At 42.7% G+C, this 18,328-nt stretch overlaps 1 protein-coding gene across 1 annotated transcript in view; it reads left to right on the forward strand.

The window, feature by feature from the left end:
* The first annotated feature begins 4,770 nt into the window (after nt 1–4,770).
* The window catches only part of LOC121199955 (nesprin-1-like), a 50,214-nt gene continuing 36,656 nt past the window's right edge, over nt 4,771–18,328 (forward strand). Inside the window, exons 1-5 of the mRNA XM_041064978.1 lie at nt 4,771–4,837; nt 6,007–6,068; nt 7,725–7,792; nt 16,226–16,341; nt 18,053–18,088. Of these exons, the coding sequence (XP_040920912.1) occupies nt 4,771–4,837; nt 6,007–6,068; nt 7,725–7,792; nt 16,226–16,341; nt 18,053–18,088 (349 nt within the window). The remainder of the gene's footprint in view (nt 4,838–6,006; nt 6,069–7,724; nt 7,793–16,225; nt 16,342–18,052; nt 18,089–18,328) is intronic.

Consider the following 18,328-nt stretch of genomic DNA (forward strand, 5'->3'; position numbering starts at 1 on the left):
GTGGCTTATCTATGCAGGACAGAGATCCTGGAGGTGGGGAGACGGGGTGTTGCTGTAATCACTTCCTCTCCCATCATTTCCTTCAGGTTGATTAATGTAAAACAGTATCACCCTAGCGCCGTAGGATTCAGTTCTTCAGCTTTAACCAAAGGAACATCCACCATACCAATAATTTTTGTTCCTTTCAGCAACGATAAATATTGTAATCTCTCTCATATTTTTTTCTCTCCACCACAGAGACCACACGCGACAGTTTTGCCATTAGCTGCACCAGCAATTACAGGTCCTGGGTCTGGAATGGGTGTTAAAGGAAAAACCACAGCTGGAACTGATGGTGGCAATACCCTAAGTGCTTCTAATACTGAGTTGTAATGATGCGAAAAAATATGCTACTCTGGAGCATTTTTGAGTGAGTATGTGGACATGTGCCTGTTCTGATTTGCAGCATCTTTGTTAGTAAGCTCAGTCTTTCCACAGTGTCTGCCAGGTCAGCAGTGCCTGCATTGGACGTCTGGTCCCTTCTCAGTCGGAGAGATCCAATAAAAACATTTTCGTTTGATAAGATAGAAACAGATACTCTTTCAATGCACTAAGAGTTTTTACTTTGAGGCTTTTGTTTTCCATCCATGACAAATCAGGATACAGTGAATGAAAATGAACTGTTCATGTTACTCTGCCTTGAACCCACACTCAGCATTGTTTTAATCCACTCCAAGCCAAATCTGCAAGGTCATCAGTACAGTCAGAAGGGAGGATGCGAATAGTCTTATTGGTATGTATCTAATGTAGACCAGCCCATTTGCCCCATCAGCTTTGAATTTTACTCTCCAGAGGTTATCATAAGCCACCCTTCATCTTAATTAGAACCTTAACATTAGTCAAGTCAACCTATAAATCCACTTAGTAGGACTGGATATTTGACTTTTGGACAAAGTCTCTTTGAGTGTGTTATATTAAGATGTTGACTACGTTCAGCCTTCTCACTGGCAAATAGTAAGAGAGAGAGAGAGAATGACTCAACCAAAGCTTGAACTTCCTTTAATTGTAGGCTCTGCTGTAAAACCTGTCCAAAATAACCAGCAAACACCCACAACACTGCAAAATAGTATGTGTGGCCATTGTGTCCTGTTTTAGTGTAACTGGAGGGTAACGGACTGTTCTGATCACAGGTGGAGGAGAAATTCTTTGTGCTTTATAGCTAAAGTTCATGGCTTTGTCAAAATGCCATTTGGGCAGAGTGGTGGGAAATTACAGTGTGCAGATGTTAACAACTTAATTAGCTTTCTGTAAGGATTTCAAGAATGTAGGCAACAAAGAAGGATATACTATATCACTGGTGTGTCATAAAAATCATACAGAACAGTGAGCGGTTTCTAAATGTCTTGCACTGATGAATCAATGTCATATCAATCTCCTGAGCAGTAACTATTGCTATTGTTGGACAACACCACGCAAACTAAGATATTATAGGAGGTCAGAGGAGAGAGAAATATGTTATGGTGTGTTTTTTTTCTGTATATAAATTAATGCCACTCTGCTCTGTAATGTTTCCATGAGGCTGTGGTGGGTAGAAAATAATGCCAACCATCAGCGGGTGACAGACACTATATGGTCCTTCTATTCCCTCCTTGACCAGTAGATGGAGTAATACCCCATCATAACTTCACAGCACATCTCATCATATGCAGGTTCGCTCCCAACCTGTCCATTAAGCATGTGGACTAGCCTATGTCAAATTGTCCTTATGACAGAAAACAGCTAGTCAACCTCTATTGTTCCCACAAAAATCATAAATGAACTAAGATAACATCTTATATTTAACATACAAATGTATGTAACACAGTGTGTTTGCTGAGCTTCACATACTCCACTGTCCTGTCATATATTTTGCATAGAAAAAAATGTAAAGTGATAATGGGTTAAATTCTTCACCTTCCTGATGTCTTATAACCTTTATATACATTGAGCTGCAAGTATAATTAATTTGACATCATTTGTAACTGTAATGATTTGTTCCCTCTGTTTATGAAAAATCTGAGTCAGTACTGGATTTAATATCTTATTTAGACATTTGCAGCATATACAATTGGCTTGCAGACCACTATTTCCCTCTTTAGCATTATGTTGATTTTGACATGCAGGTTGACAACAAACTTTCTAATGAGATTTTGGAAAACTGCTGACTATGCGTGAAAGAGATTACCACACTGGCGGTTGTGGTCCCAGTTCTCTACCAGTGCAATGCTTAGATAAGAAAACGGGTTCTAATGGAGAAGTGTTTGGCCACTATAGGAAGATTTCCTATTGACCCTTGTGCTTTGTCTCTGTTCTTTGCTCCTACTACTGCAGCAAAATCTCTTCTCTCTTTTGCTGAATGCGTTTGGTCCTGAGGGGCTCTGGACGGTAGAGGTCACCCTGAGCTGAGCTGCGTAGAAATGTAGGAATCAGCAGTCTGCCCCTGCTGCAGAGGAGCCAGCCAATCCAACAAAATCCCACGTTTCATCGCACTGGCAAGTCAAACAGCTGATTCTGAAATCTTTATTACAAAATGATTAGATTTAAATGTACATTTATTAGGATGATGTGCTGATTTTGTTGTTTCTGAGTGGGTTGAAGTTAAACTACCATGGTAGTTGATTTGACCCCTGGCTTTGCTGTGACAGTTGTGATTGGGCAGGCCTGTATTATATTTATTTATGTCCTGATGATGGCACATATTATTGGCCATAACCACAATCATAGTTGTTTTTATTGACGAACTTATATAGTTGTATAGAATTTATCTGTCAGTGAGCTTTGCCCATAATACCCTATTATCACAGCAGTTTGCTTTTAGGAATGAGAGATTTTCAAGTTCAACAATTCCTAAAATCTCAGTCAGTACCCCTCCCTCTTGCCATTTTGGCTAGCTGAGAGTTTTTTCCCCCTAGTAAACATCATGTTTATTCAGTCATAGCTGACAAACAGTACACAGCAGAGCTTCAAAAGGACGCCTAGACAACAAAAACAAAAGAAAACTAGAAATCTGGACTCTGGACAATTGTGGAGGGCTGTTCCTGTTTTCCTGCAGATCCAAATCCAGAGAATCGCCCTCAGTCACTCGCGCCCACTGCTGCCATCTTATTAACATGAAGCCATTCCATAAATTAATCTTAGATGCAGGTGGCACAAATATGTACTCACACCTGATTGAATTCAGTGTGCCCTACATTATGCATTCAGTGTTGTATACCAAAATTGAGCAGAGGATCTGCAATCAATGATCATTTATCAACTGTTACATTTTTCATGCCCATTCCCCTATCTCCCACTTTATTGAATGACGCCGTGTCCAGAGCAGTGTAGCTCCCCTTTCTGCTCCTTTAAGAGCTCTCCTGAGATGATGATGAAAGGACTTGTCTAATGGGATTACACATCGCGATAAGTGCTCAGAGCCCAGTGCTTCATCACACCTCCCTCCTGCATTTCAAAGAGTGGCATTGATCTGCTGTGGAGTTTCTATATCTTGGATGTGGAGTTTTATTGGCAGGGGTGTGTTTTGATTATTGATTGTTCACTTATATTACTGTTTTTCTTTCGAGGCGCAAAATTACAATGTCTCGAAAAGTCATTTTTAAGGAGAGATTCGCTATGTTTAGAATCTCAGTTTATTTCTAAAATATTGTGCAGGATTTGATTTGTTAAATGGAAGAAATCCCCCTTGAACCTGAGCAGCAGAGATGCAGACTGTAAAAGTGATGTAATGAGATAAATCCTGGAGCTGTTCAATAAGCAGTGAATAATGGATAAACCCACAGGACTCTATAAGAGCACCCATGGTGACTACATTCAAATAACATTTTTACATTTTACTTTATACTCTAATACATTATTGTCATTAGTTCAGTAGATTAATCATTACAGGATTCATGAACACCAAGTTGTCACATTTTTTTTTTTTTACAATTGTGGGTATAATAGTGCACATTCTGATTAAAAAGGAAGCTGTAATAACAAAACACAAAAAGTATTAGAAAGGAAAGAAGTGTCTGTAAAGCAGAGAAGCCCAGTAAGTAATTACATTTATCCAACAAGACAAATATAGGTATACTCACACACACACACACACACACACACACACACACACACACACACACACACACACACATATATATATATATGTATTTATATCAGGTAAACAATGCATTTTTGCCGTCATAGGTTTGCTGCTGCTAATTCTGTTCTCTCCTCTTCCCTCATTTGCTTTTTCACTTGCCGGCAAACACTTTCTCTTCCACGCTCACAGATGTAACACACATGTTCCTCTTACAGTGGCAGCAGCAACCATCAGAAGATACCCAGCCCACTGTTGGTCCTGACGTATCAATGAGATGGAAAGGCCATCCCTTTTGATTGGACAGCAGGTGGCAGTGCATGCAGACGAGGAAGCTGTCCTGTCTGCAGAAGTAAAAGGCTCAGGCGAGGGAGGGGACCTCTGAGATGTTCAGCACCCACACACATGCATGCTCTCATACACAAACAGCATGCACTTACATCATCATCGGGGGAGGAGCTTCATTGAGTCTGAGGATTGCAGACTGCTACTGCAACAGGGATGACTTGAGAGGAGAAACACAGTAAGATGGACATGATTACGTGTTGATATCCTGCAGACAGTGTGAAGACACAAAACTACTGCAACCCGATCTGAGTCCAGATCAGAGAATGAGAGCACTGCCAGGGTGACGCACAGGAGTTGGGACGTGACTTTGGTGACCTCAGTACAGCGGCATGGCATCACCCCGGCACTACGGACACTCTACCCGGGATATTGCCAATGTGATGCAGAAGCTGCAAGGTAGGTGTAAAATGCTTACTCATTCACACTGCTCCACATTGGTTTGCAGCATTTTTAGAGGTGACCTGGTGCTTGGCATGACACAGCAAAACAGTGTGAGCTAAAGACACTTACTGTTACTGTTAAAACGCCTTACATGCATGTTCTCCTTTCTGCTCCTGACCCTGTGAGTCTTATCTCTGGAGTGCTGGAATTCAAGTTCATAGGGCTTTGAAATTTGTGGTATGGGAAGGACATAACTGAATAGGATATGCAATGTCACAGCATGCAGTACTCAAGTGCACTGGAAATTTTTAGGTTGTTATCAATTATGCTCTGTCTGACGTTCAGCTGCTATCAATGCTTTAGTTTGCTTTACTTTCAGTGGAGTTTGATTGAAAGTAGGGACGGATGCAGCTGTTAGTCTGTGCATAGAATCATGCAGATTTAGTCCCATCACAATTAAGGCTTTTTTCTTTTTTGCGGGAAAGAAACAACCAAAGCAAATGAGATTAAATGAGTCGCTGTGTGAGAGATTGTATTATTGTGTTGTTATTGTATGTATTTACTGTCTGTGTTTATGTGTGCACATGCGTGCTGTGTGTTTGCTGTGTACGTGTCTGTGCTTACAAGCTTGCATGTGCACAAATATGTGCATGTGTGTGTTTCTGTGTGTGGATAGACACGGAAGCAGACAATAGCAAAGCTAATCCCCAGAGTAGCTGACAGGATGAAGTCTATTCCTCCCTCTTAACTCTGCTGTAGTAGCAGGACAATCGTATACTCAGCCTACTGTACATACAACTGGATGACGCTGTAACACTGGCATGAATTCCAGAGGGGATGTTTATTCTTTTTAACCTTTGGCGCATAAAAATAAGCAGTTCTGGCTTTCTTATCTTATCTCACCTCTGCTCTAACTTTTCTTTAGTTTGAACACTCTATTTGTTACAGATATCAGCATTTAATCAGTATTTTTCCCTTCCTAGAAGTCAAATAATGCGGGTGTGTTGTTCTTGCTCTGTAACTCTTATACAAGCCCTAGTGTAAAACAGTGCATCTCTGTGTGGCAAAATCTCACATCCCATACTGACAGGATCAGATTGATTACACAGAGTAGCAGGAAAGTCAGGTGACACCGGAGCTGAAATCCAATATGGCTGCTCCCTGTGTGGCTTCTGAGGTGGCAGTTTCTGTGAAAGCTGAGAACAGCATCACCAGCCACGTGGCTCCTCTGCATCAGTCTGTGCAGGTGTGGGTGCACACTTTGAATCCCGATTGCACTGTGAATGGTCTAATTTTAGAAGCTTCCCCTCAGGCTGTCTCTCCAGCGTGAAGGCAGAATGACGCAGATACATATTCAGCGAGAATTAAACAATTTGTCCAATTTTAGGGTGCAGCATCTTATTCAAAAACCCAATCATCGTCAGGGAGACATCCCTGTTTTGGGGAGATGTATGATATTTTATTTACACCAGAGAACTTTGGTGTTTCCCGGATATTTTTACAAATTAAGCCACAAGAGAGTCCACCGCTTGTAGCTACATTCACGAGTCACATTTAACACTCCAAGGCACAAAATAACATGAGCTGTAAACAATGCAGTTTTTCCTCAAGTGTGGCTTGTTCCAATAATACTCTTCTGATTGACCGTGCAGTTGGGCGTGTCTATACACTGACTGGTGAAACCTTTATCTAATTACACCAAATAGCCCCTTTACCAACAGTTGCTTTATTGCTGATACCTCATGGCATGCAAGCATTTCAGATAAGACAAACCTTGTTGCTGTGGTTATCCATACCGATGGATAGATTGAGGGTTTGTGGGAATAATATTGCTTGAGCATAGCCACGTGTGTGTCCTAATCACACAGACACATGAGTCTGACATGCTGCCTGTGGTGTGAATGGATTTGCTTGTGCATCAGTTACAGTTTTTTTTCACGTGTCACTCTTTGTGCTATGTATGTTCTCCTCTGAGTACATGATCACATTAGCTTATTTACAGGGGGCACATGGAATCTAATTTGACGTGACATTTTATTTGATGTGTCCTGGTTGCCGTCCATCTCCTGGGAGATGCGAGCTGGACCTGTGATGATTATTGTCAAGATGTTTTGTAAGAATCAAAGAGGAACACTTTTATGTTTTCATTAGTCTGAAGATGAAATGGCTCATAGCATAAGTGGGACATAACATAACAAGCATGTGTTCCTTGTCTTTGGTGTCATGCGGTGTTTCTATAGGTAGTCACAAGCCTGGTCCCAAATGACAGCTCTAAATGAAATGAATGTTACCTTTGTTCCGGGAGGCTTGCTTTTCATTTCTGAGGGTTGCAGTAATCGTGCCTCTCGAGTGGCGTAATTGTACAGAAATGTGTTATATTTATGTGTTTATGTTCATTTGTTTTGGGGGAAGACTTCGTAGCAAAACAATTTCTTACCACCTGAGAGTCAGACATAGGTAAAATTCTACTATTTGTATGTCTTTTAAAGCCTGATTAGATTAACATATTTACTCCTCCCCTCAAGAGAGGACAATGTTCTCAAATTAGCCACGTTCCACAAATCACCAGATACCATGAAATGAACTCTACTCCCTGCAGACTCAATTTGGACGCTGTTAGTAACTGCTCAATGAAACATCAAAACAATCAAAAGTTTTGCCCCAGTTTCGGGTCTGTGTTTTTCTCCCTTCAACCATCTCTTTTGGTGTACCTCTCTGTCGCAGTGAAAAAACAGCAATTAGTGACACCATATGGCAGAGAACGGCGAGCCCGCTTTGAACACCTCCCAGCCTGAACTCCTCCATATGCTGTGGAATTTGCCTGTTTGTTGTCTCTCATTAAGGAGAAAAGCGATGCACTGTTTTTCCTATTTCAATTTCTCACCTGTTTTCTCCATCGTAGGCGGCAGAGGCATACATTCCCACCTACGCCTCTGGGTTTTACCGTCTGCTAGCCTATCAAGCAGACAGGTTTGCTAAGTCTCATTGTGTTGGGAGGACCTGCTTGAGTTTTCTATGCGTAGGCTGTGTGTAATCCTGTACCGGCAATTTGTTTATGATCAGATAATACAGAAGGAAATAGCCACAGATTAAATTTCTCAGTCAGTTCAGGCTTTGGGGATTGTGTTGTGCAGAGCAGAGGGACTACATTTAGGGAAATATGCAGTGTAGTTTAATTTTATAAGCCTCCGCTAATGTTATTTTGGTCAAGGAGGATGCTGAGCAGGAAAAAGGATTGTGGAGGAGAGGCTAAAGGGCAAGGTCAGCACATCTGGAAGACATGAGTGCCACACTGAGAGCACTGGATTGATGAAAAAGGGATGAGAGAGGCAGCAGGAAAAGCAAGAAAATCAGACTGGGCGAGCAGGGGGGAGAAACACACTAGTTTTTAAGCTCCTGATTGCTAGTGGGACTGGCACAGATCCTCAGGTTGGCACAGGGCCAGGGTGACATCCTGCTGCCAGGGGCGACATTATGGTTCGGCCGCAGCCAAGGAAGGCCGAAGCAGACGGTCACCTTGAGCCATGCCAGCCTCCTGTTTAGTTCTGACACCACCATTTATCGTCTGCGGCTCTGGATACCACAGGTTTCACACACACATGCGCCCACACTCGCACACAGACACCGAAACAAACACTTGGTGTTAAAAATAGCTGTGATGCATCTTTTTTCCCCCACTATCACACCACTGGGAGTCAGCAGTTTAGCTGAGTGGTTAAACAGACCCAGAGCAAGTCTTCAGGGCTGCCAGACGCCATTACTCTGCTGTAGCCTCAGAACTGTGGCAGAAGGGTCAGTGTGGGATAGAGCTGCAGCATGAGTTGTTATTTATTCTGCTCTTTCTTCTCCTTGTCTTTCCAGATTGTGTTTATGATTCGTTGCCATAGCGGCAGTCGCATGACAGCCAGCGCAGGCTTATTTTGCCCTGTGGGCTTATTGGCCATGTCTGGTTCAGCTTCTGCTCCTGTAACACAACATTATGTTTGATAAAATGTGTGTGTGTGTGTGTCTGTCGACTTTCGTGTGTTTGTGTTTAGTCCACGTTACTTTCTCAGTGACAGTTTCTATTGCAGATCAGATTATAATCTCTTTCAACCTGTCAGTCAGTGAGGGTTTGAGTGACATATCACAAGATTAGGTCACTGGGGATCCCACCCAGACAATATGGAGTGTAGGCAAGCCGTCATCTACTCTAAACCCTCTTTGAAAGATCACACTTTCATGAAGGTCAACCTGTGTTCCAGCATTAGTTCAGCCTTTGGGTTTTTTTTTTTAAATCTGAAGAAATTACACTTCTTTTTGGCATTTCTGTGTAAGTGCTTCTGCCAAATTGGATGTCTGTTGTTTTAGCTCAACTTCACAAGGCAGACTGACTAAATGTTATGCAACACAAGCAGCATTTAATGGAACAAGACTCTTTTATAGATGTAATGAAAGCAGTATTTACAGGATTCTGCAAAACAAGGTTCCAGTGACCGTTTATGGACCATTACATTCATGTAGAGCTTTAAGCCACACTGATTTTATGATACTGTTCCTTCAGCCTTTCTGTACGATCTCTTTCTGTCAGATTGAGGCATCAGATAGTTTTGATGGACGTACACAACAATGTCCTCACAGATAAAATCCTGACACCTGAGCTTGTGACCTCAAGACACATTCGGCCTATACTGTGATTCTCATGCATTCTCTTATCTTTCACCCACAGACACCTCTGTCCTTTTTCTTTTTCACCTGTCACAATGTGATTGGATTGTGGAAAATTCTGCCTCTGGCGGTCCATTTAGCACTTGAAGGGTTTTTAAATGGAGGTCAGATTGTGATGCCCTGAACTCTGAGAGGTCAGGTGGCCAGACAATGTGATGATTTCACCATGCCCAAGTTAGGAGTGAAATAGGCAATTCCCAGTTTTTATTTAATCTGCTTGGAGCACCAGATTGGTTGGGTTTACCAAAGTTGTAGGTATTTTCCAATTATCTGTCTTACAGAAAAGAACATTGATGTCATGACTAGCCCCTAAGGGGGCTTTTTTCTGAACCCTTTTTGTTATGTTTGGAACTCTTTTGTGGACATTTTCAGAGTCTTGTTTAGTTTGTTTTGTTTATAGTTCCTGTTTTATTTTGAAATCATTGCCCTTGTGTATCTTGTCTTGTTCTACTTCCTGTCTTTGTCTTGTTTCCCACCTTTGTGATTGTCTGCCCCGCCCTAATTGGTTTCACCTGTTGCCCATTGCCTTGTGTATTTAAGTCCCGTCGTTTCCCTGTGTTCTTGTCAGTTCGTTTTTGTCTCTTGCTGATATCTCATGTGTTTTGCCTTGTTTCTCATCTTGCCTCTCGTCATCGTGTCCCCAGTCAGGTTGTGTATTTATTTGTCACTTTGCTCCTTGTTCAGTCTTTCTCCTCGCTGAAAGTGATTTTGTGTTCACGATTTGTATTTTTGTTTTTGTGACCTTTTCCCCTTTGTGGGTGATCCTTATTTTGCTACTTAGAGTTAGATTAAAAAACATTATTTTTGATTACGTCTGTGGGGTCATGCGTTTGGGTCCAAGTCCTTGCCCTAGTTGTGACAATTGAAAGTACACTTGAGTTCATCTGAACCGTTCATCGCTCGTTTTGGCTATCCTTTTTATAAAATCCAGTTCATCTTGTAGATATCTATGGAGAAGTAGGCACTTTCTCAACAGTTTACTCATGTACTGTCATTGCTTACTCCTGGATTCAATAGCCATGTCACCATGTTCCTGTAGGGAGGGGGCCCATCATCCCTTTTCATTTATGTTCAGAGAAAATCAAAGCAACATAAGTGCTGTATCTATGAAATGTTATTTCCTGTTGTGTTGTATGCTGACATCTGTCCCACAGGGGCCTTTCTCGCTCTGAGGCTTCCCGCTCCAGACACAAACACAACCTGCCACCTGACATAACAAAGCCCTGCCTTCCTGCTTTTAATAATTCAAGAATGTTCAGTGAGAAAGAGTGGTACATTCAGGTGATGTTCAGGAAATATGGAGGAAATGAATAGTATCTCAACAGAATGGCATAACTAACTGGACAGGTGGTTGATGAGTAAAACAAACGGCATACATCTGTGGGCTGCAAAAAGAATTAGTTTAGATTCACTTTCAATAACAACAGGAAATGGCCCCAGCTGGATGAGCATACAGTAAAAACACACAAGTGGCTGTGTGCAACAAGATTTTGTATCCGATTTTGGCTCCGTTCCAGTCAGTGTTTTTATTTCACAGCAAAGACGAGACTTATAACTGAATTTTCTGCTCTGGCCACAGTGATTTATTTAGTGTGCTGACGCCAGTCCTTTCACTTTACTCATCCCTGTAATGTGTGGCGGGCCACTGAACCTGGATAAAGAGCTTAGACTGTCTGACCCACTCCTGCACTCCCACTCACACACAAAATCATCACGCACGCATTCATGGAGAGAGCAGCAGAAAAACATCAAGCTGAAAATATTTTTTCAAAGCCAAATTGAGTCTTTCTAATACTCTTAGTGGCACTGAATGGTGTTTTGATATGACCCCTGGTGCCAGTGGAATAGATGCATTGGATCAGCTGCATGTTCAGTCTCTTTGTGTATGGTGTTAAAATCTGGTTTCCCTCAGCTGAATGTATTCCCCAAAGGAGCTCTTGAAAGGTAGGAAGAAGATTGTAGCTCAGATCCAGTAAGGTGAAATGAAACACTGATTTGCCACAGGATAGTATTTGATTTCCTGCAGCATCTCTGTCAGAAATGAAGGAAATTAAAAATTCAAATTACAATATTTATTAAAATTTTGTCACAAAATTGTAACTACCTTTACTTTTTTCAGTTTAATTCATTGGCATCCTCATCTGCTTCATTTCTTTTTGTGTGTGTGCACACGTGTGTGTGTGTGAATGTGTGTGTGAATGTGTATGTCAGTACTGCAGGTGCTGAAATTGCTGAAATTACTGTATCAGTGGCCTGGCTTTAATGAACACTGTGATATTTGGACATTTTTGTCGACGACAAAGTGCCTTCTCGGCACATCTGCTACTGAAAAGGCAGTGATGGTGCTTGAAAGAGGAAAGGGGTTGTTTTGATAATCACTTTGACTTGTTCCCCCCTTCTTACTCTCTTTAATGTGGTGTCATTATTACTGAAATGTAATTAGCTATGCTAATGGGCTGGCATTTGGACTTCCGTCTCAGCACTTATGTTGGGACTGGAAAAAATGTGCTGCAAATGAAGTGGGATGGCGAATGGAGAGGCTGAATGGGCATGCGAGGGTTGAGTGGATATGCCGAGGGTGTGATAGAGGGTGTTATTGAGTGTTAGGGCTAAAGTACTCCGGTGGAAATGCAGAGAGGGGTTTTTTAAATTAGGAATTGTTGGGGTGAAAGAGAAGAGCTGGAATCAGGAAGTGGATAAAGAAGCTATTGGGTGGAGTAGAGGGGCAGAAAAGCCACCGAAACCTGTTAAATTACTTTGTGTGTCAGTGGATGTGTGTGTGTGCATGTGTTGGCTGTGTGCTTGTGTTTGTATGTGTGTGTGTGAGAGTATGGAGCAATTACAAGCTACCTCCACGTTGCACAACAAAGCCATCCATTTAGTACATGATAGCTTTAACAGACATGTTCCATTAATGTTGCGCTGCAGAAGAAGATGCATTATGGTTAGAGAAACCTAAAAAAGGGCTCCTGAATACCAGCATGGTATCAACACTGCCTCCGACTCTTGCTTGTGCAATTCGTACCATCTTGGTACGGTCCTGTTCTTTGAATTTAAATATCCATCAGCTTGAATAACATTAAGATGATATAATTGAATTAATGCATTACTAAATTAATACTTGACAGCAGAGTGTGTAACCTTGTGCAGTGTGTGGGAGGATTGCCTGTCCATATCTGACCGGCCATAATCACAGCTGGTGAGTTGTGGAGTCATTAATAGATTAAGAGAGATCAGAGATGCTCAAGTGCAGAGCAGGGTCATCAGGGAGACTGCAGTTTAAAAGCTGAGCTAATGCTGAGCTTGTTCATTTTTACTGTCCTGACATGTCCTGTCTTGCTTGGTCTCATCTTGTCTTCTTCGGTCTCTGTACAGTACTTCATTAGATCAGACACTTAAAAAGTGAACTTCACATATGTAAAGCTTTTCTTATCCACCAGGCGGCGCTGTGCCTCTGTACTCTTCTCATAAAACTAAATAAGAAGTCTTGGCTGCTCAGTAAGCAAACCCAAATATCCGTAGGGTGAATAGATTATGATATGAGCAGAAGCAGCGTTATTCCACCCACCAGGAGACTGTTTGTTTTTCCTTTAATGGCTGAAAAGAGGCCGTTCCTCCTCTCCTCACGAAGCCTTGCGCCCCTCAGACATACCTGTGTGAGCGCCGGGCGCTGACCCACGTCCAACCTCCACAACCTCAGAGAGGGATCGGGTGTTTTGTAGGGCTGCCAGGAGCTCCATTAGGGATCCAGACCAGCTGAGGTTCAGTCTGTTTTAACCCCCCACCCCCCTCCTTTCTCCCTTGGACAGACTGGAACACTCCTGAGGTCTGCAGCCTAAAGGAGTCTATTGGTTTATTCTCGCACATAGAGTAAACGTGAAAATGATTGTCTCCATTCAACTTCTTGTATTCTGTGTGTGTCTGTGTGTGTGTGTGTGTACGCACCTGCTCGCCCTCCATTTCTTTCAACTCCCATGGTGAAGCCTAATAAGTCCCATGAATCCTCACCATCTTGTTTTGATTTTGTCCCGGGGTTGTTTTTCTAAACAGTTTAGCTCTCCAGGGAAGTTCAGCTTTTCTCACTGTCTGATTTACGGCTGCTAACTGGCAGAATTATCTGAAACATACCAACAAAAACAAAAATATTGTATTTTAATACACTATTTGGACTTCCTCCATAGCTTTGATTGGTCTTTATTTTCTGTTGCTTCATTGTTGATGTACTGTATTAAACTGACAGGCTAAAAGGATTGTCAGTGACACATTCAGCACCTTGGATAGTTCCTTCACACGTTTGAGCTGAAGTGTAACTAACACATTTAACTTTGCAGACAAACTGGTGTAACTTGAAAAAAAAATGTGCATGGGCTCATCAGTCAATATAGTCTGTTCCATTATTTACATCATTGGCAATCTGTGGGCCGAGTAGTTCTGCACAAACAGCAGTATGTTAAAAAACAATAGATTTTTGGCTTTCTGTCTGGCTGGAGTACAGTAAAGGCCAAAGGATTTTCTTTATTTGCAGTAATATTATTGAGTAGTGATTGTGAGCATGTGCAGTGAGAACGTCTCACTGGATTCTGCAATCCACTGTTGAAAAATAGCGTTTTTGTAGTCTAGAGTGCTCAAGTAAAGGCAATGTATATGTAAATAGAAAACACAGCACCGCATGAATATTTCTTTGAACTCACACTCTCAGTCCATCAATAATGCCTGCACAAGCATACACACACACAGGCACATTCACAGTAACTGTGCTGTATATACATAAACATAAAACGGATGCTAACAGATAGTCGTTTCAAAGACAGGTCCGTGGAATAGGCTCATGATGGCACCATAACGGCCAGTTTCAGGGCTGCTAAAGGGAGGAGTGTCAGCAGCGTGATTATCAGCAGATAGCGGATGACAGCTGCCATCGGTTATTGATGACTTTCATAATTAAAATCCCTTATGGGGGGAACCCAAAGAACAAAAGAGAAAATCACACAAATGATGAATGGTCCTTTCATCTTTAAGGCTGATATAAGACCTACCACGCTATTCTGCATGAATATTGCTTTCCAGGACACTCTCTGAATATGGTTTCAAAGAAGGGTCCAGTGCTTTTGATATTGCCAGACAGACTGAATAAAAGAGAGCATAGGTCAGATAGAAATAGAGATATAAACCAGACAGTGAAAAGAAGAGGGGGTCAACGTACTGGAACACTACTATTTTCTGCTCTAATTTCACTGCAGCAGTGGAGGGGGATATCTGTTTTTGGCCCTGTAAAACAGGTTTGATTCTGATCCAGTTCCTGGTATCAGCAATAGTCGCTCTTACTAGTGTCTCTTTGGATACTAAATTCATAATAGTTGGACGAACAATATTGCCATTGTCTTCAGTGTTGTTTGTTTTCTGGCTATTCATTCACGGTGAAGTTTTACAAGCAGTAGTGCAATTTCCACGGCAAAATAGATCACAAGATCAAAATGAAAATAGGTTAAACACACTTAAAGCTGTTTTCTTTGTTCTGGACTTGCCTATATTATCTGTAGACACTTAAAACTCAGATCTTGCTGCATATACTGTGTAGATCACATGCCGTATGACATCCAAAGCCTCACCTCAGGTATTGTATTCACTTCCATTGTATTCTGTTCTATTCAGTGCTCCCTCCCCTGGAGAAAACAAACAGACAGATGTACTGTATGAAACTGGTTGAGATGAAAGAGGATCCTTTTTGAAGAGAGTACAGTAGCAGATCAGACAGGACGACTGCCAGTGATAGTCTGCTCCCCTGCAGGCTCTATAGAGTAGAAAGCTGCAAGCCTCAGAGCGCCGCATGGTATCTGTGTGGATGAGAGACAGAGAGAGGTGGGGTATTAGAGTGCCAGCAGCACATAGGGAATTCCTGCACGTCTGTCCCGGTGCTGCGTTTGAGTGTGTGTGTGTCTTGGGTGTGTGTGATGCTGTCAGAGTAGAGCTCTCAGTTCCTCCCCTCTTAACCTGCTAAACGGTCCCCTTCAACCCACCCACCATCACCACCTCGCTCTTCTCACTCTCCACATCAGGACGGGGCTGCTGTGACATCACTTATTCCCACACACTCTGATTGGCTGGCCAGTGGAGGGAAGTGGATTGTTCCCGCAGCCTACAGTGAGAAATTAAGAGAGAGCGAGAGAGTGCGAGAGAGAGAGAACGTGGGAGGGAAAGACCGAGGTAGAGGGTGTGTGAGAGAAAAAGGGAGAGAGAGGGAGAGAGAGAGAGGGAGAAAGGGACTAAGCAAGAAAGATTGATGCTGAAGCAAGCCGGCACTGCGCTGCTCTCACTCACACACACACACACACAACCACACAAACAGTCTTTGCATCACGCGTACACTCACATCACACTCCCAAGCTGCTTAACAGGCAGGAAAAAACACTGAGTCTGACTGAGTGTGCAGCCTGTTACTGCAGGACAGGACAGAGGACAGCAAGACGTAAGAGAAGAGAGGAGAACGGGAGGGTGAAACCTTCCTGCCTGCTTTGCCTCAGAGCAACAGTTCCACCACTGTCATCTCAGGAGGTCCAGGGCTCCAGGGAGCTCTTTAAAGACAGCTCCCCAAAAAAGGGGGGGGGGGGGGGGAGACAGCAAGGGCAGGAGCAAGGGCAAGTGTAGCCTCTCCTGGAGGTTGTCGTGGATGTCCTCTCAACGTCCCCATGAAAACAGGCGGGAATCGAGGCGTAGTCTGGGGTACAAGATGGAGCGACGAGCAGGGGGTGAAGCCTCCCCAAAAAAGAACACATCCCTCAACCTGGTGACGGGGTTCTACCACTACCTCCGTGGTAAGTGGAACAGTGTGTGTGTCTGGCTGTGTGCCCCCTACTGAGATACAGAGTGTGAGAAAAAGAAGGAAAGTAAATAGTGTGTGTGTAATTCTGCATGTGTGGAAGGTTATGCTGCGTGTGTGTGTGCGTGTGTGTGTGTGTGTGTGTGTGTGAGAGAGATTTAGGGTGGTACTGCAGTATGGACTGTACGTGCCTAATGTATGTGAGTGTGTGCATTTTGCAGTGCAATTTCCCTCAAGTGTTCCCTGCAGGGCAGATTTTTTTTTTTTTTTTTGGACCGTGGGTGTTTTAAGCAAAATGTGCCGACATTTAAAGGGGGCGTTTCCACCTTGGCAGAGTGTGTGTGTGTGTGTGTCTGTCTGTGTGTGGAGGTCGCTGAGCTCTGAGCCTACAGCAGGTGAAGCAAGCGTTTACCCAGCAGAGAAGTAGAAGCTCACTGCATGTTTTACAGCACAGTGGGCAGACTGTCAAAATGTTTGATTTCTTATCTCTGTGTTTGACCCCGTGGCTGTATGCCTGCCTTCTCCTCTGTATTTTGATAAAGTGCATTCAACATTCTGTCTGCCTGCTTCACTGACTGTCCCACTGTCTGATAGATTAGATTACACTGGAAGATACTGTGCATTAACATAATATTTCTTTGGATTTGTTTCTTGTCACATTATCTGTCTAATCTGTGGGAAAATAAGAAAATGTTTAGAATGGTTGCTTTACAGCTTTACAGCTTGTTTGAGTTTGAGTTTGTGTTTGCACTTCCTTCCTTTTCTGTCTGTTTTTGAGCCAGTCTTGTCACAGTTTGTCAGTAGACGCAGCCTCTGAGACAACTAAATTTTAATGATATTTTATTAAGGTCATCCTCACTGTGGGGGGCCAAAGCGGGAACTCAGGGGCTGCGGATGAAACTAATGATGATACAGGCCAACATTAGCCGAGAAGGTAATCAAGTGTGTTAAAATGCTGCTGCAAGGCTTGGTTGCTGAGGACGGCTGTTTCCCTTTGTGATATTGAAAGAATGTGAGCGTGTGTGTGTGCGTGTGCTTAAGTGGGACTGTGTGTGCGCAGAGTTCAAAGTCACCTCGTCCCTGAGACGGAGGGGCTGGCACCACGTACGTGCAGACATGTTCTCCGTCACACATGTTCCTGCTGTAGGATGCAGAGGGCTAAGTCTTTCTCATTCTCATCCAACATTAGCGCCCATCAATATTTGATTACTCCTGGACCCAATCAGAAGATTAATTCATAGATGGGGACCAGCTCAGTGGCACGTATGACTATGCGTGAATTTATCTGCATTATGTATGAATGAAACTCCCCCACAGCACCACCACCTCTCTGATACACACCCCCCCCTACTGTTCACATCTGCCCACAGTACCCGGTGACACACTAACCAACTTGAGTGTAATCAAACCGTCAGCATATTTCATTAAGGTAGAGGAAAGCACTGTGTCAGACGTCCTCTCTCACTGATAACATGCTTATCTCAAGGATATTGCTCTGTGGCGCAGACGGGGACAAGAAAAAAAAAACATTGTCACATGTGCCAGTCACTGAACATGATTGGCTCTTTAGAGTCCCAGGTAGACTATACATCAGTGTTGTGTACATTATAATGGAATATGGGTGACAGTTGCACATGAATTTGCTGATTACAGATGTAACCATTGCAGAAGCAACAGTGAAAGGGATCAGGAAAGATAAAGTACAGCAGGAAAGCATGGGTTGGTTCTAAAAAGGCTGCAGAGCATACAAGTGTATGCACAAGTGTTTATATGTATATACTTTTGCCTGAGCACATTTGAAAGACAAGGCCTGATTTATGTCTTGTTTCATTTAATTTAAGTGGCTTTTTAGGGGACATCGTCAGCAGATATCTCTGATATTGATTGTGTGTTTGTTAAATGGGCTTTATTGCTTTTGCCACCACAAAGAATGTCCTTCCCTATATATAGGTAAATCAGTACATTTAGAGTAAGTTTGGCTT

The sequence above is a fragment of the Toxotes jaculatrix genome, chromosome 19 (genome assembly GCF_017976425.1).
Source record: "Toxotes jaculatrix isolate fToxJac2 chromosome 19, fToxJac2.pri, whole genome shotgun sequence".
Taxonomy (NCBI): Eukaryota; Metazoa; Chordata; class Actinopteri; family Toxotidae; genus Toxotes; species Toxotes jaculatrix.